Source organism: Drosophila busckii, chromosome X, assembly GCF_011750605.1.
Source record: "Drosophila busckii strain San Diego stock center, stock number 13000-0081.31 chromosome X, ASM1175060v1, whole genome shotgun sequence".
NCBI lineage: Eukaryota > Metazoa > Arthropoda > Insecta > Diptera > Drosophilidae > Drosophila > Drosophila busckii.
The window spans coordinates 1,857,946-1,881,887 of NC_046608.1; the positions used below are offsets into that span (position 1 = coordinate 1,857,946).

At 40.2% G+C, this 23,942-nt stretch overlaps 3 protein-coding genes across 4 annotated transcripts in view; 1 reads left to right on the forward strand and 2 right to left on the reverse strand.

Annotated features, from left to right (window-relative positions):
• The first annotated feature begins 8,023 nt into the window (after positions 1 to 8,023).
• On the forward strand, positions 8,024 to 8,830 carry LOC108606147 (maker271). 2 transcript variants are annotated; one of them, XM_017995998.1, is made up of 3 exons: positions 8,024 to 8,167; positions 8,236 to 8,644; positions 8,695 to 8,830. In XM_017995998.1, the coding sequence occupies exons 1-3, from the start codon at positions 8,121 to 8,123 to the stop codon at positions 8,779 to 8,781; spliced, it is 543 nt and encodes a 180-aa protein (XP_017851487.1). In that variant the 5' UTR covers positions 8,024 to 8,120; the 3' UTR covers positions 8,782 to 8,830. The 2 variants fall into 2 exon arrangements, with proteins under 2 accessions (XP_017851487.1, XP_017851488.1); XM_017995999.1 differs by having other exon boundaries at positions 8,236 to 8,638.
• Positions 8,831 to 14,207: 5,377 nt separating this feature from the next.
• Positions 14,208 to 15,548, reverse strand: LOC108604963 (kelch-like protein 40b). Its single transcript, XM_017994533.1, has one exon. It carries the CDS (start codon positions 15,546 to 15,548, stop codon positions 14,208 to 14,210), a length of 1,341 nt encoding a protein of 446 aa, XP_017850022.1.
• Positions 15,549 to 20,739: 5,191 nt separating this feature from the next.
• Positions 20,740 to 23,942, reverse strand: part of LOC108606195 (neurobeachin) — a 191,359-nt gene continuing 188,156 nt past the window's right edge. Inside the window, 5 exon segments of the mRNA XM_033294473.1 lie at positions 20,740 to 22,158; positions 22,290 to 22,441; positions 22,520 to 22,716; positions 22,816 to 23,079; positions 23,698 to 23,871. Of these exon segments, the coding sequence (XP_033150364.1) occupies positions 22,068 to 22,158; positions 22,290 to 22,441; positions 22,520 to 22,716; positions 22,816 to 23,079; positions 23,698 to 23,871 (878 nt within the window). The 3' untranslated portion in view covers positions 20,740 to 22,067.

A 23,942-nucleotide genomic window follows, 5' to 3' on the forward strand; every position in this document is an offset into this window, starting at 1 on the left:
GCTGATCCGAGATGTTTGTTCATCGCCGTCAAGTGGTCAAGTTAATCGAGTAACGATTAAATTAATCGCAGCCCTTGTTTCGATTCGAATTAAATGCACTCAGTTGTAGCATTCCCAGCTGCGACTTATTTCATTAGGCTTACTAGGCAACCCAGAAAGTGAACGTTTACTTATTCTTGGTTACGTTAGGCAGCAGCCATTTTTATTTTCATATGTTATTGAAAAATCATAGAAAGCAATAGGAAGCTGCATTTGAATTAAGGAATTTCATGTAACTAGCTATGCAATTAAATAGAATACTCAGTGCAAACATTCTAGCTAGCTCTTAAGCTCAATGCTTTAATGAAAAATAACTCCGCTGATGTTTGGCTCAAGTCTGCGTACATCAATCAAGTTCTCACTCATCGTAAAATGCGACGCTCTCCAAGCAACGGCCACGCTCAAGTTCGGTCGCAGCAGCAGCGCTGAACGATCAAGCGCAAGAGAACGAACGAACGAATGACGCGAGCAGCGAAGAGCAGCAAAGCACCGACGCTTACATGTGTTGGAGGCTGCTTATGCTTTAGCTCTCTATACGCTTACTACTAACTGTTCTTTGCATGAGCCTCTCTGAGTACTTTGCAGACTTTTAAGTGTGTATTAAACTAGGAGAGCGCAGCATTGATTGAGCTTTTTTTTTGTTGTTTTTCTAAACTCTTGTTTCTTTCTCTTTTTAAAGGCCATTCAATTCTTCATATTTAGCTAGATTCATTTAAAATACTAAAATAATACATTACATAATAATAATAATAATAATAATAATAATAATAATAATAATAATAATATTATAATATTATATTATATAATATAATAATTTCGATTTATGCTTAACCAATCTTAGGTAAACCTCGACAATTATAACAAAATTCTATCTAATAAGAGAACTTGTTTAAAGTTTATTTTGTAAATTATGCTTAATTTTATAAATATTTATATTTTCGTATTACAGGCAAAATTTACTTGTTGTCCACACAGACGTTAACGTTGGGCAGGAAGTCGAAGGTAGCCTTGACCATCAGTGGGTGGCGCCCATGAAGCAGGACCTGCTGTTGGCAGGCAGCTTGGCGACCAGCTTGATGGCCAGTTGCACTACTTCGCGGGCATCCTGCTGGAGGTTGTGGTGATCATTGTTGGCTGTTCAGATGAATAGTCTTGTTGCACATGCCGAGATCATGGGGATTTGTAGGAGTTGACTATGGCGAGCACATCCTTGGGAACCTGCGTGCCACAAGCGTCAATGGCGTCCACATATTTGATGCAGGCGTTCAGTATCTCTTTGAATTCCTTGCTGATGCAGTTGACTTCGCGCAGCGACTTAATCCACTTCTTTGTAATGCAGTTCCGTCTCCATCCGATGCAGCTTCAGGATCCACACTCGTCCTTGCTTCCTGCTTGAAACAATAAACTAAGTAAGTTTGTTTACTGATCAAACTTACGCGCGAGCTGTTCATACGGCTTTCATATTGAATTGCTCTGGACCACATTAGAGGTGAGATTGAAAACTTTACTAGAATCTTTTACTTTTGTCATTTGGTCATGATTGATGAACTCATGAGACTCTAAATAAACAAACAAAAAGAGCAATGCTGGGTTTTTGCTTAATGTCAAACTTTTAAAAGCTAAAGCTCGACGAAATCAATTCGGGTCTGGCTGTTCAATATATTTTTTGTATGTTTGTAAGTTAAAATGAGTAAACACATGTTTGGCTTTCAAAATGATGTAGCCAAATGATGAACAAAGGAATTAAGAAAGAAACCTATGCGAGCTTATCAATCCCCCTAAAATTACATACTGGCTACGCGTATGCAAATGTTGTTGCTGTGTTTTTGTTCTTTGTCCCTCGCCCAACACTTGTCGCACTCCCCATTGGCTGCTGATCCTTTTTCATTATGCGCTTCTGTCTGTCGCGCCGTGAGGTAGGCTACGACTATTTCTACAACGCTCTATGTTTGTATGTGTGTGTGTGCGTGTGTGACATGTGGCACAGAGCATATAATTGAGTGACAACGCGGTTGAAGTATTTGTCATGTTCACAACAGCAGCGAGCGGAGGAGGCTCGAGCGGCCGAGGCCGAGGCCAACTCGCTTGCAGCCGTTGCAGCATATTTGAATTTGTAATGAGATTACACACACACACACAGATACAGAAAAAGATACTTATATCGACTCATGCCAAATGAAATGAAATGTGACGCCGCGATTGCGTGTGGGGTGGAAAGTGAGGGGGCGTATTTCAAACTGTTAATTGTGACCATAATTAAGATGACCTCCAACTGTCGCGCGACATGTGACAGGCCCGTTTATTTGTTTGCTACAAGCCGCAGTAGTGGTAGCTGTTTGGCTTAAAATAAAGCTGCAAAGAATTGCAAGTGACACAGTTTGAATTCAAACTCAAAGACTTTGTTTGCTTAAGTAGTCAGAACTTTAATCAGCATTAAGAAGCTGTTTATTTAACAGTCATTTGATTTCAGCTGCTTGCTTTTATATATATCGAAATATATATATATTTTAAATTGTTTGCAGTTTAATTGGCTGGAAAATTTTGTATAGTGCGGGATTAGGCTAAAAACAAAATGAAACGAAATTTTGGTCAAATTTTGCTGTAGGATTTCAGCTGCCAAAATTAGCAAACTGCACAGACTTTTGAAGTCCAAACTCTAAGCAGACTAAGTGCAGCAAGAAAGGGAGCAAATATGAGTGAACGAGAGCGAGAGAGAGAGAGAGGGAATCCTTTTGCTTGCGCTTGGTGTTACTTTGTAGCTTGGCACAAGTTTGTTGGACAGGTTTTAATCAACTTGGCAGAACCGCAGAAACCTGTTAAGCTTACACACACCCACACACACACAGCAATAATATATAGGCATATGTGTGTGTTTTAGCTTTGAGCTGGCCAGCAGCTGCTGCACAGTGGTGCGCGCTTTGAGCTAAATTTATTTGTATAAACAAAACTTTGGCTTGAAAATTTTAAGCAACTTACAAATATTTTTGTCAAAATTGCCCACTGTGCAGCGTGCGAAGAACTTGTTAAGCAGCCCACTGCTTTTCAAATCTGTGCAAATATTTATTGTGCCAACCGAACTACAGTGAGCACTGACTACAGCTGCTAGGCTCAATACAAATACAAGCTGTCGCTGTTGTCCGAGTGTTGACTGTAGCTGACAGTCGGACCAAAAATAATACGCAGGCGTTGCATCCTTTTGCACACACACACACACACGTCTCTGTTTGTATTCGTAGCTGTTTATAGCCCCCGGAAGCGCTACTATAAAAGAATATTTTATGATGTGGCACGGAGTCGTCGCTATTGCTGTCTCGCTCTAGCTGTGGCGCTCAGCTCCAAAGTCTATCAGCGTGTGGGAGCCATTAACACACACACATGCACACATGCGAGCATGCACAAATTGCATTAACACATTCGAAATGATGATGATTATCCTGACTGTGAGCCGAGAGGATTCACTGCATTTGGGTTGAGTTTGACGAACTTTGTTGCACGATAAATAATGCAATTTGTAATTAAGTCAGTCAGCCAGCCAGTCAGCCAGCCAGCCAGCCAGCCAGCCAGTCGAATGGGCGTTGACATGCGTGTTGCTAACGTGAGCGTGTGGGCGTGGCATAGGCGTAATTAGAAAATCAGTTGGCAAGCGATGAGCAGCAGCCAAAGCAAAGAAAGAAATGTTTGTATAAAAAAAAGCAAACATGAAATATAAGTATGCATGCGTGTGTCTGTGCGTGTGCGTGTTTGCGTGAGTGTGTGTGTGTGTGGACAGCTTAATTGAAAATAAGCTAAACACTCGTGTGCCTCTGTGCGCGTTGCAATGTTTGATAAATTAAATATTTAGCATGTTAATTAAAGCAAATTAGGTTAACCGCAAAACGTTTGTTGCCAGCTTGTGTACATAAGCGGCGCGGGCGGTGGGTTGGTGGGCGTTGGCAAGAGGTAATGAGGTTAGCATTTGATGTGAGCACACGCGTTAAGCTCAGCGAAGCGAACACACAGATTTTGTAGCTGAAATCTGAAATAAAACAAAAACTGTAGCATACATTCCAGCGCTTGTCCTGCATTGCCCAAATTCAACAGCAACTGCTTCTCTTGCGACTTTAACGCAATTTTAAACGCATTTGTGTGCATTGATTTAATTTTCTTCTGCCCAAGCCGTTGGCCACGCCCACTCATTGTTCGCTTGCCTGGGCGCTGCTGCTGCCTTGTCACACACTTTGGCACAAGCAGCTGCTGCTGCTGCTCATTCAATGAAAACAATGAATGCAAAGAGCAAAATGCAACAGCAAAACGAAAGCAAAAAACTACAACAAACAGTAGAAAGTCATTTAAACGGCTACGAGCTATGCGTGCATGTCTGTCTGTCTGTATATATGTGTGTGTGTGTGTGTGTGTGTGTGTGTGTGTGTGTGTGTGTGTGACTGTGTGTGTGTGTGTGTGTGGTGTGTTGTGTGTGTGTGTGCTTGTGTGCGTGTGTTGTGAGTGTGTGTGTGTGTGTGTGTGTGTGTGTGTGTGTGTGTGTGTCCAGTGCATATTCTTTGTGTGGAGTGCTTGGACTGACGTCGCAGCTGGACAAAAGAATTCAAAGAAATTTCAAATTGAACATGGCCAAGAGAAATTACCCCAAGACCGTATCTTAGCCACGTTAGCAGCCATTGGCCAATTTAATAAGACGAAAGTGAGAGAGAGAGAGAGAGAGAGAGAGAGAGAGAGCGGCACACACAAAGTGTTGCTAATGGAAATTTTTCGAAAAAAAAGCAACTATTTTAATCTAATGAAGTGGCTGCGCTACAGTAAAAATTCGCATTGAGGCCAAGTTTCATTTATTTTTAATGTTTATCTACTGACAGCATATTTAATATTAACTGACAGTTTGCTAATTGCAAGCGCAACTCAAAATAAATTAAATTTTAACAAGCCTCACAGCAAGGCCTTGAACTAAAAATTAATAAAAAATCAATAACAAGAGCAGGCTTAACCTTTTAATACTTAAAAGCTAAAGTTAAATGAAACAAATAATAATTTTTTGATTACATTTACATATATATATGACTATACTTGAACAATTATGACAAAATAGGCAACACAGCGAGATTTTGCTTTATATTTTTACCTTTGATTGAGCTGTTGCTTTTACTCGCTTTCAATGTGTGATCATCCAGGAAGCTGCCAGGACAATCTGCTGCGGTGTCTACGGCTGCTAACCATGCCGTATGTTCTGCAATTTCCGCTTCAATTGTTATTAACAATTAGAGACGAATATGCTTTTAGCTTCGATTGCAAAAAAGCGAAAAAAAACTAAACTTTCGTATAATGGACAGATGCTAAAGCAATTTGCCAAAAGGAAAAGTCTTTCCGGAAAAAGGCCAAAGCGGCAACACTTCTGTCTGTATGTATGTGTGTTTGTGTGTATGTGTGTGTGCGTAGCTCGCATACGCAATTGCAGTCACAGCTGCGGGCATAAAAAATCATTTTCATTTGATTATAGCATGTGCTACAGTTGTGCGTGTGCCGCTAGCGCTGTCTCGCTCGCTCGTTAGCGTGCTGTCTCGTGTTTGTGAAAAAATTGTTTTTGCCAGCTGTCAGGTGATCTGTGTATATGGCCAGCATGCGGGTTAACGTTTTATGGCAACAGCAGCAGCAGCTGCAACTGAAGCTGCTTTGATGCCTTTTCAGTTTTGCAGTTTTGTGTGTCAGTTTGTTAAGGCTCGCGTTTCAAGTCAAATATTTAATGCCAAACAGACAACATGCTAGTCTGCACACACACAGACACACACAGAAACACACACACACACAGTTATGCACACGGATGCGGAAACGGAAACGTCACTTTGCGGTCAACAGCAGCGCTCCAAAAATTCGTGCACATTTGACAACCCACAAGCCGTTTTAACTGTCTGCATGCTTATGTGTGTGTGTGTGTGTTGGGCACATTTCATTCAATTTATTTGCCATTTCCCCATTTCAATTCGTTCCAGCCGCCAATTACACAACATTCGTCCCAGATGGGCGCTTGTCAAACTTTCACAACTGTAGTTAAATAAAAATTATAATGATAATAATAATTTTTTACACAAAGCTTAAGACATATTGTTACCAACTCACGTTTGCGCTTAAATGTAATGCAGCGAAAGCAGCCAAGCGCGACAACTTTTTACTTTGATTGCTTTTGTTGATTGAAACAAAATCTATAAAAATAATTAGTTGTTGTTATAAATTTAATTACAACATGTCTAAATATTCAAATATAAGAATAATCCAACAGCTGTTTTAACTATTAACTATTATCAAAGTCTTTTTATACAAATAGCTAAAAGATAAATAAACAAATGGCATGTTGCAAATTTGTTGCTGCTTTGCTGGCAACATTACTCAAAGACAAGTCAAGCGCTCAAGGCATGCGTCAGTCCCTCAGTCTGTCAGTCTGTCAGTCAGTCAGTTAGTCAGTGAGTCAGTTTGGGCCGCACATGCTCATTAGCATATTGACATGTGGCTGAATTTGGTCACGTTCCAATTCATTTCATTTCGTTTCATTGCAATTCATTTCGACATTTTCAAAAGGAGTTTGAATCAATTTCCTTTCATTGTTTTGCAAGCGGCGCCAAAAGTTGGCAACATACACACACACACACACACACATACATACGCAATACAACAGCTGATAAGTCACACACACACAGACAGACACATACATGCGTACAACTGAATGTTGAACAATTGCTTAGAGCAGAACAAAAGCTGCAAAAATGAAGAAAATAAAGCGCACAGTTGGCAAAACTTCAAAGTTTGCCTTTAAATGGCATTGAGCATAGACTGCGTGCCCAACTAATTGTCTGCAAGAATGTAAAAATGCAGTTACTTGGCCACAGAGCAAGGTACAACGCTGCGTATGCTTGATAGCTTTACTATTGCTAATAGCCAGACTCGCTTTTAACAAAGAGTCTGTTGATTGCATTATTTGTAGTAATAAACTAAAAGCATAAGTCTTATATAAATATAATAGTTACTTATTTTTACTATAAACAGTTTATGCTCAATATTTAATATTATAATTATGCCATATTGCATGCTAGTTAAAGACTTAAGTGTGTGTCTGCTCAAGTTCTGCTCATTATTCTGTTCAAATGTTATATTTAAATACTGTTCATAGCTAATTCATGCAACATTTAATTAAAGCAAAACTTACAGTTGGGCTCATGGGGCAAGCGCTGCTAACTTCACTGAGTAACTGCTCATTAGCTTTGCCTAAACAAACAACTATCGCTAGTATAGAAAGAGAGACAAAGCAATTGATTTGATATATTGCGCTAGAGCTGCTCTCTTTACTGACTAATGACGATTTAGAGCGGCTCAGCGGCCCAACTAACTTACAATTTACTTTAGCTTAACATTTTATTAACTCATGTTAAATGTTAAGCTATAGTAAATTGTAAGTTAGTTTAGCTTTTGTAAATAAATTTTACAGCTATGCATTGCTGATTTGTTGCTGTAAGCAATGCCAAGAAATTTATTATTATTATTAAATTCGCGAACAATCGTCTGTAGCTTAGTCAATCTATAATTCCAGCTTAAATCACCAATCGATAGTTCGGCTGCTATGCAAACGCTTTACATTCAGTAAAGTATAGAAAGAGAGCAAAAGTAATTAATTTGATATATTGAGTTTGACTGACTGACTGACTGACTGACTGACTGACGATCTAGAGCGACTCAGCGTTGAGTACACAACTAACTTAGCAATTTACTATAGCTTAACATTTTACATGAGTTAGGCTTAGTGTTTCTAAATAAATTTTACAGCTATGCACAACAATTTACACAAATTTATGCCTTTTACTATTAAATACGCGAACAATCGTCTGTAGCTTAGTCAATCTATAATTGCAGCTTAAATCAGCAAACGCTTTGCATTCAGATTTTGCTTTTAGCTCAGACCCCTGGTCTGGCACTCTGACAGTTGTTAGTTTATAAATTTGATCAAGGTGCCGTGGCAACAGCATAACTGTCAAATTTATATAGTTTGCTTAATAAATTGCTGAAGCTGCCGGACTGAGTGCAACTGTTGAGAATCACTTTTGAGCATGGACGCTGGCAATGAAAGTTCCCATGCGCTAAGCGCCGAGTACGAGTAAGTTGAGGACTCAAACTTTAGACCACCCACCCACCCCCCTCACTGCCACCCACTTTTCACTGCAGCGGCGAGCAAGTTGATGCGGTGGCCGCCTCTGGGCTGCTGCCCTGCGACAGAACTTGGATTGAATACAATGTGGTGTCGTTTCAAGAGCTGGAAGCGCAATGCGGCTACAAGTTCGAGGACATACAGACGCAGCCAGTCGAGCTGGATACGAATCCGGGCCGGGGCACCACGCTGCTGGATCTGGAGAATGCGGCCATCTTGGCCAGCATGGAGGAGCAGCTGCCCAGCAGCGATGGCTACACCAATTGTGGCAATCATATGATCAACTTTAAGACGCCAGGCGGACCCAGACGCACCTACAGACTGCGCGAAAAGGATGGCGAATTCTACTATCACCTGGTGGAGAAACAGGAAGCAGCAGCAGCAACAGCAACGACTGCGACGCCAGCAGAATTTGTGCAGGTTCAGGTTTGTTTGAGTTTTAAAATTGGCTTAGGGCTTATCAAATTCACTTGCAGGCTCAACAAACTGTGGAGCTCTCGAACTTGCAGCCCTATGAAATTTACAATGCGTTCATCCAAGCGGCAGATACACGAAATAAATGAAGCTTTGAATACATTATAAATATTAAATAAATTCATCACAAGGAATAATATAATAATGTCAAACAACAGATTAGTTGGCCGCGTTTAATGATTTGGCTAAGCCCACATATTAGCTAATTAATCAGATTATATATAAAAATTTGGAATATTAATGTGCAAGTAATTGGCAATTGATTGGTATAGAAAACTAGTTTATGTGAAGATTTATTATTTCAAATATTCGAATATTAGCTGCAGCTTGCTAAATTTATTTCTATTAAATTTAAGCAATGTAAAAAGACTTTGCTTATTCTTTAATATTTTTACAACATAATTAAGAATTCTTATTAGAAAATTGTTGAAAAGTATGTCTAATAAAAACAACTTGGCTTACTTTTAGTTTTGCTTTAAAGTTGCGAGGCAGAGAAGAGTGAGCAAGAGAGAGAGAGAGAGAGAGAGAGAGAGAGAGAGAGAGAGAGGGGGGGGAGGGGGGTGGGAGCTGACTTCGCGCAATGGCAAAAATATTTTCTGCTGTTTGTTTTATAGTCGTTGCCATTGAGCGTTGCCGTTGCCGTTGCAAGTGGCAAGTTGCAAGCAAACTCAAACAAGCCAGACACTCAACGGATTTACTTTAGCTAGTAGCATGTGCGTATGTGTGTGCTAGTGTGTTAGTGTGTGTGTGTCTGTGTGTGTTTTGAGCCTTGCAATCGACAGCGTTAAGTATACAACTTGGCCAATGCCTTTGACAAGCAGTTTACAGTTTGGAATTGCTACATCTTGCAAGCATTTAGCCAAGAGCAAGAGCAAAAGGTGGCTTGGATGTTGTTGTTTGCGCTGTTTGTCAAGCGGCTGCTGCTTTGTCACTCGATAAAAGTTCAAGTTGCTTGGCTCGAGAGTTGAGTTGCTGTTTTTATTATTTGCCATTGTCTATGCGTTGTAGCATGCTTGGCACAAAATAATATTTGCATAGACAAAGAGCAAAAGAGAGAGAGAGAGATAGAGAGATAGAGAGAGTGAAAGAGAGAGCGACAGCGCGCGCTGCAGTTGACTGCATTGAACTTTTTGGCAATTGCAAGTGACCAGCAATGATGACAAATGATTCTCAATGTGCTGCGAATTTTCAACACGAACAGACACACACACACACACACAGCTATACACCAATACACTAGCATTGAAATTATGCAGGCGTCTAGGCTAGGTAGACAGCAATTATTTTGCAGGAGCTGGCGCGCTCTTTGATCCTCTTTGGCCATATATTTGCTAACGACAATGACGATGTCTAGCATAGATTTAAGCGCCAGCTCTCTATGTATATATGTGTGTGTGTGTTGTTTGTTTTATGGCCGCGCCCAGGCACTTGGCTCAAGTGCAACTCCTGCAGCCAACTTTTTGCCATCGCGCAGTCACGGCGCTTGAAACTTCTCAATGGCTCTCAACAAGGCCCAACCCAGCACCACCCACTACCCACAAATATTGTTCGCCTGCACACACAAAAGTCATTCCTAATCCTGCCCTGCCCTTCCTGTCTGGGCTGCATATTTTTACTCGATGCCTGCCAAATTAGAGTGGCCCGTAAACGAAGACGGCGACTTAATCGATTTGGCTTACAGCCCGACACAAGCGGTAAGCCGGGCAAGCGGCAAGCGGCAAGCTCCAAGCCCCAGGGCAATGCAATGCACAACCCTCAACGCTCAACAAAAGCTGCCAATCGGATTTAAGCCTCAGCCAGTGCCAGCGCCAGCTCTAGCCCAACTGACTGCATTAACTTTTTGTCTATAGCTCGCAGCTTGGACTGAACTTTAAGCCGGTTTTCTTCAATTGACAGCGCAAGGCTTAAGCTGGACGCAACCAACTTTTAATACACTTGAGCGCCGCTAAGCTCGAGCAGAACAACTCATGACTTTAATTGGTGCAACATTTATATGCGAAAAGTTAGAATATAAAGCTTGAACTAATTGTGAAACATTTGAATAGCAGCTCAGTGTAGAAGACTCAGCAGCAACTGCACTCACAATAAACAATTCCGCACTCCCGCAAGCAAACGAAGTGACGTATCTTGGAGTACGGCTCGAGAGAAGACCCACATGGCATAGGCACATCGAAGCCAAGAGAACGCCACTAAAACTAAAGGCCAAAAGCCTCCACTGGCTTATCAACGCTCAGTCCTCTCTCAGCCTTGAATACAACTCCGTACTTAAGCCCATCTGGACCTATGGGGTAACGCCAGCAGTAGCAATATTGATATGATCCAGATAGTTCAGTCAAAGTTCCTTAGAACTATCTTCGGGGCAGAAAGACCGAATTATTCAACCAGTCAAAGTTGTAATAGCTGAACACATGGAAAAATAACAACAGCAAGATTACAGCGCATCCTAATCCCCTCGCTCCCATCTCTATCGTAACGACCTACAAGCCAGCGATAGAGCCTAGGAACGTGCAAATCATAAAACAGTTTAAACAAACTGCTAGATAATGTTTAGTTATAAGATTTGTATACTTATTGTTAGTCTCAATTTAAGCGAAGATTCAATAAACCAGCAGCTTCGAATATTTCTGTAGGCAAGTCGTTCATGCTTTAAGCTGCTCTTGTTGCCAAGCTGCTGAATTGCTTTAGTCTGTAATTGATTCTCTGCTATGGAATGATTTCTTTATAGTCATTCGCCTGGCAGCCAATGATTTGTTTAGCCTGCTGCCAGTATTTGACACTTAACTTAGCTACAGCTGCAACTGCAACTGCAACTGCAACATGCAACAATTAAAGCTCGCAATGCGTTTGCAACTGACTCAAACGTTTCACTTACAATTCTGTTCACTGGTTATTGCTGTTGCAACTCTTGATGCTGCTGCTGCTGCTGCTGCTGCTGTCAGTGGCCATTTCGGACACGCGTTATCAATTGTCAATAAAAAAGTGTTGCACTTGCTACAATAAGCGTTGCTGTTGCACTTGATATTGCTGCTGTTGCCGTTGGTGTTGCTGTTGCTGTTGTTGTCATCATTGTCAACAGCAGACATGTGAATGCAATGCGAAGATGCCGATTGCAAAGAGCATTTGGAGTGGCGCATCTTTGGCACGTTTTGCCACGACACGTTGTCAATTTGTTGTTGCTGCTGCTGCTGCTGCTGTTGGTTGTTGTTGCTGTTGTTGTGGCAATCGTTGAGTGCAATTTTCCAATTTCTTGCTAACCCTAAAAAGCAAAACGCAGGCATATAACGAGTCACACAGGTAGAGCAGCTAGCCATGAAATATGGCAACACAATTGCAAAAGAAAAAAAACATTGAATGGAAACAGAGCAGCAGCGAGAAGAAGAAGCAGCAGCAACGGCAGCGGAGTAGGAAGCAGCGTTGGGCAATTTCCAAGCACTGACATATTTTCCAATTTGGTGGCAGCACGTTATACGAAATCCTCGTGTTGCGTATTGCAACCAAAATGGGCGTGGCAGTTACGAAATTTAAGAAAAAATTCCGTGAATTTTACAAATAAAAGTTGCAACTTGCTTTTAGTTTTTGCTGTTAAATATTTAAGACCAGCACAGCAAAAACAGTTTTTGTATGCAAATAAAAAATTGGTAGCCCTGGTAGCAAAGCGCTTGATTATTGCGAGCAAACAAACAAACCTGGAGTCAAAGTAAATAAATTGAAAAAACTAAGCAAGCAAAAACAATCATAAGCATTAAAGCTGCAGCATATATAAGGCAAACTTACAGGGTATTTTTAAGTTGTGCACATGCAGCACACTCTAGCCCTTGGCTAACAACAGTTGTCGGCTTGGTTGCTCGCTTGGTTGGACTTTGTTGTCGTTGTCATTACCAGGCCAAGGCAATGCCAGCCGCCAATGCCGCCTGCAACAGTTACCCAAGCCTGTCCCTGTGGATGCTCCCTCTCTCTCTCTCTCTCTGTTGCTGTCTCTGCCTGCCACGCTGACAACATTCATCATCATTTGGGGGCCTGCAACAAAGAGCGCGTCGCATGCCATAAAAAATAAAACAAAGAAAAAGCAAGAAAAAAAAAACAAAAGTAGCAGCAGCTGCCCCTCCCCCCATGCGAATGGTCATTCATTTTGTTTGCCACCCCTCGCTGTTAGTCTACTGAGTGCATAGCCTGCTGCCTGCTGCTGGCTTCTGCACTTTATATTCATTTGTAGGCCTAATTCTTTTGGTAACTGCTGCTGAAGCTTGCAGCTCGTTGACTTTTGCGGCTTTTGTCACAATGATATTTTATTATTGTTGCTGGCACTGCAGCCAGCAATGGCTGTTGCTGCTGCTGGCAGCAGCAATAATATATTATGCATACGAGAAATTATAACATTTGACACATGTTGCAAGCTTAAACTTGCAACAACAGCTGGCCACAGCTATGACTTTCACTTGCTGCTGCCATTTTTCTAAACCGAAATGCCAAAGCTTAGTCATGATAGCCATGTTGGGGCTGCTGGGCTGCTGGGCTGTCTGGCTGGGGCGTTGATGAAGTAAATTCATGAGTCAACTCAACGCCATGTGGCAACTGCAAAATTAAGTGTGTCACCAAGCGCATGACAATGCAGCCAAATCTCCATGCTTGCCACAAAAGCTTTGACGTGCGAGTGTGTGTGTGTGTGTGGGGCATGCTGCAGCTGAGCTAGCCACAGAGCAATTTATTAACATAGAGACAGCAACAGGAGCAACAGCAACAGCAACAGCAGCTGGCGAACGCGTGCCAAATGGACTATGCAACCAGCAACCAGCAACCAACAACAACAACAACAACAACAACAATTTTGTGCTTGACATTCAGCGTCCATCATCAAAATTCATATGCAACAATAATGCCGCATATATGTGGCAAGCAACAGCAGCAACAAACATGAACTCAACTGTAGTTGACAGTGTAGAATAATTGAAATGCTGCTCGAGTGAATTAATCCAATGCCAACAAATTAAGTTAGCAATAAAAATACTTTGGCAGCTCGCTTATCAATGTAATTGGCGCACTGGACAGACAGACAGACAGTAGCAAGTAAATTGCTATTATCATATGCACTTAAGTGAAATAGATCTATGTTAATATTAAATATATTATATATTATTATTATTTTATTATTATTATTATTGACCATCAAGTTCCAAGTGCTCAGCTGAACTTTATAATTGTTAACGAAATTTGAGCAGAAAATCAATATTTGAAAAACAAAAATGTTGCACATATGTGAAACCAATGCCAAATCAAATTTATATGCAACACACACACACACACACATGCATATTTATTTAGATGCCTGTGAGGCATAACCACATGCGATTTGCATCGCATTATATTGAAATAAATTCAACTGCTGTTCAATTTTGCAGAAAATTAGAAAAATCAAATTAAATGATATTTTTAGCTTATTGGGTTGAGTCTCAATTTTTATTAGTTTAATATAAAAGACTTTTGTGTAAATAAATAAATAAATGGGCAATAAAAACTGCTATAGAGTCTTGCTTGAGTTCTGTTGCTTTTTAGCGTTGCCCACTGTACATTTTTTATGAAGGAACGCAGGCTGCTTGGCCAGCGTCGAGTTGGGAACACTGCTTGGCTGCTCTTGGCCACAGAGCTGACATGGCTTGCTGGGATCTGGGAACTGCAGCGTCTGCCAGTGGTTCTTGGGCTGCGTCTGCAGCTGCTTGAGATAAGCGAGGAACTGCCGAAGCTGCAGCTGCTGCTTGATTTGGCAATTGAGTCGATGGTGGTACTGGCAGGCGGGATCGTAGATCCAGCGGCGCGGCAGCGGCGAGCGCATGCCAAAGCGCTCCAGATGCTGGCGAAAGGCCTGCAGATCGTTGCCATAGCAGAGCCGCGTGGTGGTGTAGCCGATGCCATCGTGGATGAGCTGCACCACCTGGGGCAGCGCCATAATGCGATTGAGCTCCGGATTGCCGTTGGGCGCATGCAGCTTGACGAGCAGCCAGGGCGGCACCAGGGCAAAGCGCACGCACTGCATCACTGGCTGGATGAGCGGCTCACGCTGCGGCCAATTGTGGTTGAGCCAGCGCAGTGCGCTCATCAGCGTCTCCTGCTCGGTATTGACGCCCAGCTCATTGGACTGGAGCAGCTCGCGCAGCGCACGCAGCGGCAGCTGCAGAAACTCCTCGCTGGCCACCAGCGTGAGAAAGAAGCCGCCGACGCGCTGCAGCATCGAGCGCTGTCTGCGCTCCATGTCCAGCAGTCGCGCCTCCAGATACAAACAGACAGCTGCAGCTTCGTGGAATCCCTTGGCCAAGCAGCAATTGCACTGCTGCTCCAGCTGCGGCATCTTCAGAAATTGCGACGCGCGCAGCACTTCGAGCAGCCCCAGGCGGCAGAGGCGTGGCCGCCGTGCCAGCATCCAGTCGTAGATCAGCTCAAAGGCGCGCGGAGTCACTCGCTCCACGGGTAGCTCAATGCTCGAGCTGCTATTGCCGCCCAGATCCTGCAGTGTGCCCGCATAGCATTGGAGCACGATCAGATGGGCGGGCACTTGGCTCTCTCCAATGACAACCCGCACGTTTGTATTGCGACGCTCCTGCAGCAGCTGCTCCAGCTGCTCATAGACACTCGGCTTGGCATAGAACAGATCCTCCTCCGGCCACTGTCCGGGCGACTTGTAGCCCAGCGCATGCAGCGTTTGCTCCACTAAGCAATTGTAGCTCGCATCCAGCTCCAAGGCTTCCTCATCATCTGATGCTGCCACTGCAGTTAGCTTCTCCTCATCTGTGGACTCGTCGCTCGTCTGTTGATTGGCCAGTGCATCGATTGCTTCATTATAAGCAAGCCCTTCGTATTCATTCATTCCCAGCTGCTTGGAGACTATTTATTTATTTTGGGATTCAACTGTCAACATTGACAAGCTTTGCATGAGATCAAATTTGAAGGCGAGTGGCGGAGCAAATTGCAAATGAGAATTGCGAGAACTCAATATAAAGCACCATTGTATATTGTATAACATTGGAGCAACAGACACTCGTAGTAGTCTAAAAAGGAATAACACTGACTTATGCGCCTTTTTTTAAATTGTATATAGTCTTGGAAAATAATACAGCATTGAGACCAACTGTTAACTATTTACTTGGTCAGCTCTAGCTCCATAAGCAAGCATATTGATTATAATTATTATTATTATTATTACACTGGTTACCCGCGCACTACCTGTTCAATCGCTAAGAGTCCAAGCACAACTGACCGTGGCCTGATATGCTCTTGGTTTTGGGTGCTTAGCTTCAGTCACTTGCTCACACGTATAAAAAACGAAAAGAGCGAGAGGAAGAGATCAGGAAAAAGACTCATAAGGAACCCAAGCGCACAATCCGCTATCTTATATTATTCTATCATGCGTGTGTACGTATTCACTCAACCTCCCACACATGGTAGAATAATACAAAGTAGCGGACTGCGCTTCTTCTTCCTTTTTGGCTGCATTCTCGCTCTTGCTCTTTTCGTTTTGTATACGGTGTGAGCGAGAGCGAATGAAGCTAAGTACCCAAACACTCAAAAAGAAGAGCCTTGTATTATTGTATCATGCTCCCACACATGTAAGCGTCGCTGCTTTGCTGCTCTTCGCCTCATTCGTTAGTTCTCTTGCGCTCGATGGTTCAGCGCTGCTGCGGCTAAACTTGAGCGTCGTCGTTTCGTAGCTTAGAGAGCATCGCAGACAGTGCATCGCTCAATGAGTGAGCTCAGCTCTGCTGCGGCCGATCGAGAGCGTGACCGTTTCATTGCTTAGAGAGCACTCAATTCACTGTGCATTGTACGATGAGTGAGAGCGTAAGTGGGTTTTGCTTTGACTTTTGATGTATTGCTAGGCGCTGCTGCTGCCACGAACTTGAGCGCCGCCGTTTCGCTGAGTTGATGAGTGAGAACTTGAGTGGGTTTTGCTTTGACAATTGATGTACGCAGATTTGAGCCAAACATCGATTGATTTTATTTTGCTCAAAGCATTGAGCTTAAGTAAGAACATGCAATGAATATTCTAATTAAATTTCTGGTATGGCAATTGATACATTTGATGGATTGCAAGGGTTCATTTATCCTTTAGAATATAAAAAACAGTTCTGTTATTGCAGTTGAGAGAAAACTCAATGCATTTGCATTTTACTCATCTCCGCTTTATCAGCCAGCGGTAGTTGTAGCCAATTCAATTTAACTTTAAAATGAATGTAGTTATTTTTAAATAAAATACTATTGCATTTATTGTAAGCAAAATTTTGTAATTAATTTCAATTTTTGCGAAGCTATAACTCAGCTAATAAAAGAAAGTTTAAAGCGTAGTTAGACTTATGAGACTGTGATAAGCTCTAACTGAGCAAAATGGCGTCAGATTTCAGAGTTTCATGCCTTGTTATAAGTGTGAGACGTATTTTAATGAAACTGTGTTTTGCTTAATTTGAAACTTTGAAAAGCTGTAAACTGAAACTGAGAAACAGAAACTGCTGCTCTGCTTGCTTGGTATTGTGCTAAAATTAAATGTTGCAACTATTAAGTTTAGCGTTCTTTGCTGCTCTTTACTTCAAGCTTTTCGATGCTATTGGCAGTTTCGTCAGCTGGGCTTAAAGTGTTTTCAGTTTTGTTTAGTTTGCATGCGATTTGAGTTAAGCTGTCGTCACTTTAGTTTGTTGACCATGCCTTTTGCTGGCTGGAGTGGCGCTGGCGTCAGAGTCAGTGAGACATTTGGCATTAGCATTTCGCCGCTTGGCAGCTTTATGTCATTGCTGGTTAAGTGATGCGTCTAATTTGCAGCTGCTACCAACTGTGGCTAAAGCGCGAACGTGAAGCGAAAGGCGCCTAGAAGCAGAAGCAGTAGCAGCAGCAGCAGCAGCAGAAGAAGAAGATGTGACGACGAAGAAAAGCAAAAAAAAAAGAAATTTGCATTTGCTGCTGCTTGGCAAAATGTTTGCGTTTAGTTTGCCACAGCAAATGCCGCTGGCATTTTGCTTTCTCTTTCGCTCTAGTTTTAGTTCGCTGCTGCTTGCGCTTCGCTGCGCTTTTTCTATTGGTGTTGGCAGCTCTGTTGCAGGCGCTGGCGTTGGCGCCGCATGCTCGTTAATTTTGCAGCATTTCCGCTTGCAATTTGATGCAATGTTCGTACGTTGTCGACGATGTCGTCTACTGGAAATATTACGTATACGCGCCGTGCAAAAAAACACGCTAACCGGAAATGCAGGAAGCGGATATTACACGCTCCAAAAAACACACAGACACACACACACACACACACACACATAGCTAGCAGCCAAGGCAGCGCACCGAATAATATGCAGATAGATATGACTTTTGACGAGGCGACTCCAGCGCCAGAGGCTAGAGGCAAAGCCCAGACTCAGACTCAGGCCCAGGCTAGGCGGCAATGTGGCGACATTTTCGTTATTGCCGCCGCTGCTGCTGCAGCTGCGTTTTATGCATTTTTCGTGTTGAGCTGGCCAAGCTGTTGCCGCGTCGTTTTTGTGCAAACTGAAGGTGGCAGTAGTATGGTAACGAGGGCGTATACGTAATGTGATATTGCTTACTTACCCAAATGGCCGCCACACACAAAAAGTGTAAAAAATAAAACACTTTGTATACATTTTCGTGTAAGATTTTCATGTATCTTTATTGAACATAATAATTTGTTGATGTTGTTGTTTGTTTTTTAATGCTTGCTCACTTGCTTGTTAAATGTTTTTGTTTTGTCTTAAATGTACGTTTTTTTGTTTTAATTTATTTAAATTTAATAATTTATCCTTTTATTTGATTTATGCAACATTCGTTTTAGTTTTAATTCTGTTCTCATTTTTGTTTTTTTGTTTTATTATTATTTAGCGTTAATTGTATATTAATATATGCATAAAGTTTTCTGTGTTTGTGTAATTCATTAATGTTTATTATTTACGCAGCAAACATTACGCTTTGCTTTGGTTTTTTTTTTTTTCATTTTAGCTTGCGAAAAAAAAGAGTTTAATGAACATTTGAATTGTTTGTAGTTTTACTAATATATATACATGTGCATATATGTATATATCGTATCGTTTACTGCCCTTAGTACTGCTCTTTCGCTCAGTGTATGCGTTAAATTGCTAATTAACATTATTGACAAAATATATTGTATGTGTATGTGTGTGTGTATAATATTAATAATTTTTTATTGCATTCTTATTTAATGTTAGGCTCAATAATTTCAAATTTGTTTTGCTTGCGGCCATAAAATGCTAGAAATTTTTTTCAGTGTGTGTCTGTGTGTGTTGTGTTCTGGGAAGGTGTTGTGAATTAGGAGGGTTGTTGTTTTTTTTTTTTTTTTTTTTTTTTTTGTAAATAAATATGTATATTTAATAAATTGCACGTGCATGAATAAATTCTTAAATACTTTCATTAAATTTTTTTCATTCAATATTTATATATATATATATATTTGTTTTTAATTTTACTCTTGTATAAATTTAAAATTGTCAGCCATTTTGTTGTTTAATAAAAACATTATGCAAGTACTTTAAACTTTTATCCTTTTATAAATTTTTATTAATACACTACTACATATTTTGTATATTTTATATGCCATGCGATTTCAATTATTAAAAAAAAAAACTCACGCTTTAAAACTGCTGTGTCATAACTTAAGTCCTCATTTATTTATTTATTTTAATAATCTTATGCAGTTTTGCTTGTAAGTTGAAGTTAGCTTTTTGTAAATTCCGCTTAGCTGTAGCTTTTAGATTTGTTTAGGGCTGCACATTTACTTGCTTTAGGCTTCTTGTGTGTCATTAATTTAGTTTAATTTCATTTTTTTTTTTTTCGCTTTAAGTACACCAATAACGTTAAGCTAGCGTTTAAGTTTAGTCCTCTGTACAACATTTAAATTACTAATAGTACTTGTTATGCTTAAATTTTGTGTTTGTTTTTTTATATAAAAATTGTTTGCTTTTGCATTTAAACCAATTGAAAATTAACTAGTTGCTTTTTTTTAATAAGTTTTTGAGTTAATATTTGCAATATGTGCATTCATTTATGTACATAACGTTTATTAATTGCCAATTACAAAAGCCAGGATGTGTAGGCGACGGTTATAAGCTTGGAAATGAAAACAAACAAACGCTTACAGTAATTTTTATGCAGTAATGTTGTTTATAAAATTGCAACTTGGACAGCATCGAATAGTTAGCAATAAAACATTGTTTGCATTTATAATTATTTAATATATATGTATATAAATTTATTAGTTTTGCCTAATGTTGTAGTAAAAATTTTCAAAAAATTAACAAAAGAAAAAATAGTCACACACACACAAACACACGCACACGCACACGCACACGCACATGCACACAAAGTAAACAAGAAAAATAAAAACAAAATCTATACTTTTTTTAGTTGCTTTTTTAATTGATAAAATATTTTCTCGTGTATATATTTTATATAAGTTCAACTTTAAATTTATTAAATTTTGGATGGATGCATTTGTTAGTTGCTCACAACAAAATTTGCTTAAAACAAATAATACAGAAAAAAAATACAAGGTTGAATTGTTTGTCGATTAGCATTAGCTTTAAGGTTTTGTTTGCTTAATTCACTTTATTTATTTATTAACTAGTTATATAATTTTGTTTGCTTTGATTGTGGCCAGCGCATAGTTTTGTGTTTTTTGTTTTTAGTTCTTAGGGGGGGCCAATATTACAACCGAATGTTCTTCATTTGAATGTTTATCCTTGAAGCTGTAGTACGGACGACTCGCAAGTCCTACTGTACCTACTATGTATGTGTATATGTATATATGTATGTATTTGCATATGTATATGTACGTGTGTATACTTGTAGTATTTCATTTCATTTAGCAATACTCATATTTGTCTATATACAAGTATAAGCCGTAAGTGCAAATGGCAATTTGGATGGATTAAAGTTTTTTGTTTTGCTTGGGAAGAAGGTCTCATTAAAAGGCAACAAATGCAAAATGTTTAAACATAATTGAGATATTGCAATAATTAATTATAAATTTAATTGGACGTAAGTGTTTTTTTTTCTTTTTTTTTGGGAATTTAGAGTCTCGTTTCAATTTAAGTTGGACGTAATACGAAATTATTGAGAAATGAGTGCAGAGTGAGCAAATTAGCAAATGGCTGAATAGCAAAAAGAATTTGATTTTCTCTGTGTGGCTACGCTGCGTATGCGTAATGCATTTCAAAATTTGCGTTACGTTTATTTTGTTATATGTATTTATTTATAAGTAGCTTGTAGCAGTGTGAATAAGTTAGTGGGGACTTTAGCTTGAGTTTTGAGTTAGTTTAGTTGAATTTGAATTTCTTTCGCTTTAACTACGTTAGTTATCAATTGAAGATATCGCGTTTCGCCTATCGCGCTGCCTTTCTGACTTTTATTCACTCATTTTCCCATGTTTGGCTTGCCTAAGCCTAAGCTGTATCTTTAGTATAATTTATTATAGAGTAAAAATTGGCTTTACGGTTTTTAGTACTGTTTACTTTTTTGTTTTTTGCACATTCAGTGCCTTTGTTTTGGCCGCATAGTTTCATTTTCATTTCGTTTCGTTTCGCTACACATAACATTGCGTTACGCTTCATTTCATTTTTGTTTCGTTTCATTTCGTTTCGATTCGTTTCAAGCGCTTCTTAGGCTCTTTCATATTTTTTGTGTTTAGCTATTTTGTGAGAACTTTTACTACATTATTACATTAAAGTTAAGTTTTCTTGTAACTGCTTATTGCGTTTTATAAACACTAACTCGTTTCTTTTTCTTTCTTTTTTTTAAACTTTTTTTCTCATATTAAAACTACTCAACTTAAGCCGATGTCGCTTGTTGTCTTTCTTATTATTTTCTGTTATCATTTGCATTTAATATTATATAATTTATTTAGTTTTATTTTGTCACTACCCAGCCACCAGTCGCTGTTTATATTATTGAAATATTTCTTAACATACTACATGCCGTAATGCTAGTAAAAAAAATTATTTATTTTCTCTTTTATGACTGGCACTCACACCAACATTTCTAATCTTGCTATTATAAGTTATGCTAGACGAACAAAAAAAAAAAAAAACCACATTAGTTTCGCTTACTAGCCTAGAATTGTGTAAAGGGGTCTATCGATAAAAAGAAGGGAATAAAGAAACAATCAATGCACGAATCAAACAAACATACAATATTAATATATGAGCGAGTTAAATTTGACTCGCTCTTAAGTACATCATCACTCTCTATGCCGCAAGTTGTGCTAAACTGGCTCACAATATATTTTTAAGTTACTTGCCTGTCTCGCTCTTAATAAGTTTTCTTTTTTTTTTTTTGATTTTTTGATTAAGCTGTTCAGTATATATAACTAGTGGGGGCGCTAGCTTTAGTAGCGCTGCTGATACTCGTGATGCCAGCGATTGAAATCGATGTGGAACACGATTATCGAGCCAGTGGATAAGCCAGCGAGTAGATATCTAAATAACGAGAGAGAGAGAGAGAGAGCAAAGGAAAGAGAAAGAGAAAACAAATAAAATTAGTATGAGTCGATTCAAAGCATACAAGTCTTAAGTTATTGAAATAAGTTCTTTTGCTACTCGTTACTTACTTTTGATCGTGCGTTAGGGCCAGCGAACGAATGCCCGCATTGCAAGCGGGGAAGGCATAGAGCGGTGCCAGATTGAAAGTGCGCCAGACTTCGACAATGCCGCGATCTCCAGCTGTCATCAGGTACTCGCCATCGCGAGAGAGCAGCATGCACTAAACGGAAGAGAGCGAAGGCATAGCGAGGCGTTAGTAACGAGTGAGCGTAATGAGTGTTTCGCACGTTAAACTCACCTGCAGATTGTCGTTGTGCGTCTCGTGGCGCAACTTTTTACCGTTTATAGTATACGCAGCCACGTTGCCCTTGTCATAATTAATGACAATGAACCCCTCGCGCGACATTGTTATCAACTCGGGCGAGTGGAAATCGGCGGGCGGATCCAACGAGCGCAGCAAATCGCCAAATGTTGTGTGAATCAACACGGGACCGTCTACACCCACAAACAAATAGAAAAGAGAAAACCGGCACGAGAAAATTCACGTAATTAGCAATCGCAGCAGCGACAGGTTAAACAGTTACAGACACTTACTCGTTGAGCCGGAAACAACGAGACCCAACTCGGCACTAATGACCACCGAGGTGACAGCTTGCTCGTGACCCGTCAACGTTGCCCGCGGCGTTGGCACATCCCCCTCGCCCACAATGCTCTGGGTCCGGGCATTCCAATGCCACAACAGCACCGTACAGTCTGCCGAGCCGGAGGCTATGTAACAGTCCGAGGTAATGTTGCATTCGGAGCGTGCCATGCAGGTGACCACACCAAAGTGGCCAAAAACGATTTGCACGATTTTCGCTGCAAGCAGAGAGCAAACAAAGCGTACAAATTAGCCCAATTAGGTTCAATAGCAGCCGCTTTAAGTCATTGCCTCCTCCCCAATGGGGCTTCGATTAATTGAATTTCAGGAAAAGTAACACACAGTCTAACTTCTATACTTAAACTGTTATGCACATATATTTATGAAACTAAAACGAAGCATTTTTTATGAAAATTAAATATAACAGTCGATGGACTTCATAGCTAGCACTCACCACCTTTAGTTATTATATTATATTTTGTATAATAACTAAACTTGTAAATGAATAAGTAAATATAACTGTAGACCAGTAACTTGCAAATTTAAATCGTTATATCTTTATATCCAATTCAGATTATAGAAAATTCACAGTGACTCACTTTAGAAGAACTTTGCATAAATCATTAAAGTCTCGATAATATCTCAAGACGTGTATATGTTTTCTAAATGGTTCTAATCTTTGCTAAATATATTTTTTATTAAGCTGTTATATGAACTGGCATACAGTGTGCTATACAAACATATTAGTACTTTTATATTTACTTCAAATTGTTCGGCTCGTGCCTGCCTTACATGCAATGTTAAGGTTTCAGTTCCGATTCATTTCGCATACATACCCGTCTCGGTGGCAAACACACGAAAACTGTTGTCCCAGAAGCCGCAGGCAATCAGGAAGCGACTATCCACGGTGGTCACAAAGCAGTTCGAGCGGATTTTCAGCATTTGACTGAAATTGTCGCCCAAGTGGCGGCGACTGACGGCGTTGCTGTTGTTGTTGGTGCCGTGCACAGCTGAAAAAGCGTGAAGTGTGGCAATTAGAAATGGAAATTGAAGTTGATGTGAAAGTGAATGTGAATGAATT

Bases quoted from the DNA above. Each gene is read 5' to 3' on its own strand.
- LOC108606147 (XM_017995998.1), top strand. From the start codon at position 8,121: ATGGACGCTGGCAATGAAAGTTCCCATGCGCTAAGCGCCGAGTACGA. The intron at 8,168-8,235 runs GTAAGTTGAGGA...TTTTCACTGCAG, and splicing joins GCGCTAAGCGCCGAGTACGA to CGGCGAGCAAGTTGATGCGG. The intron at 8,645-8,694 runs GTTTGTTTGAGT...ATTCACTTGCAG, and splicing joins CAGAATTTGTGCAGGTTCAG to GCTCAACAAACTGTGGAGCT.
- LOC108604963 (XM_017994533.1), bottom strand. From the start codon at position 15,548: ATGAATGAATACGAAGGGCTTGCTTATAATGAAGCAATCGATGCACTG.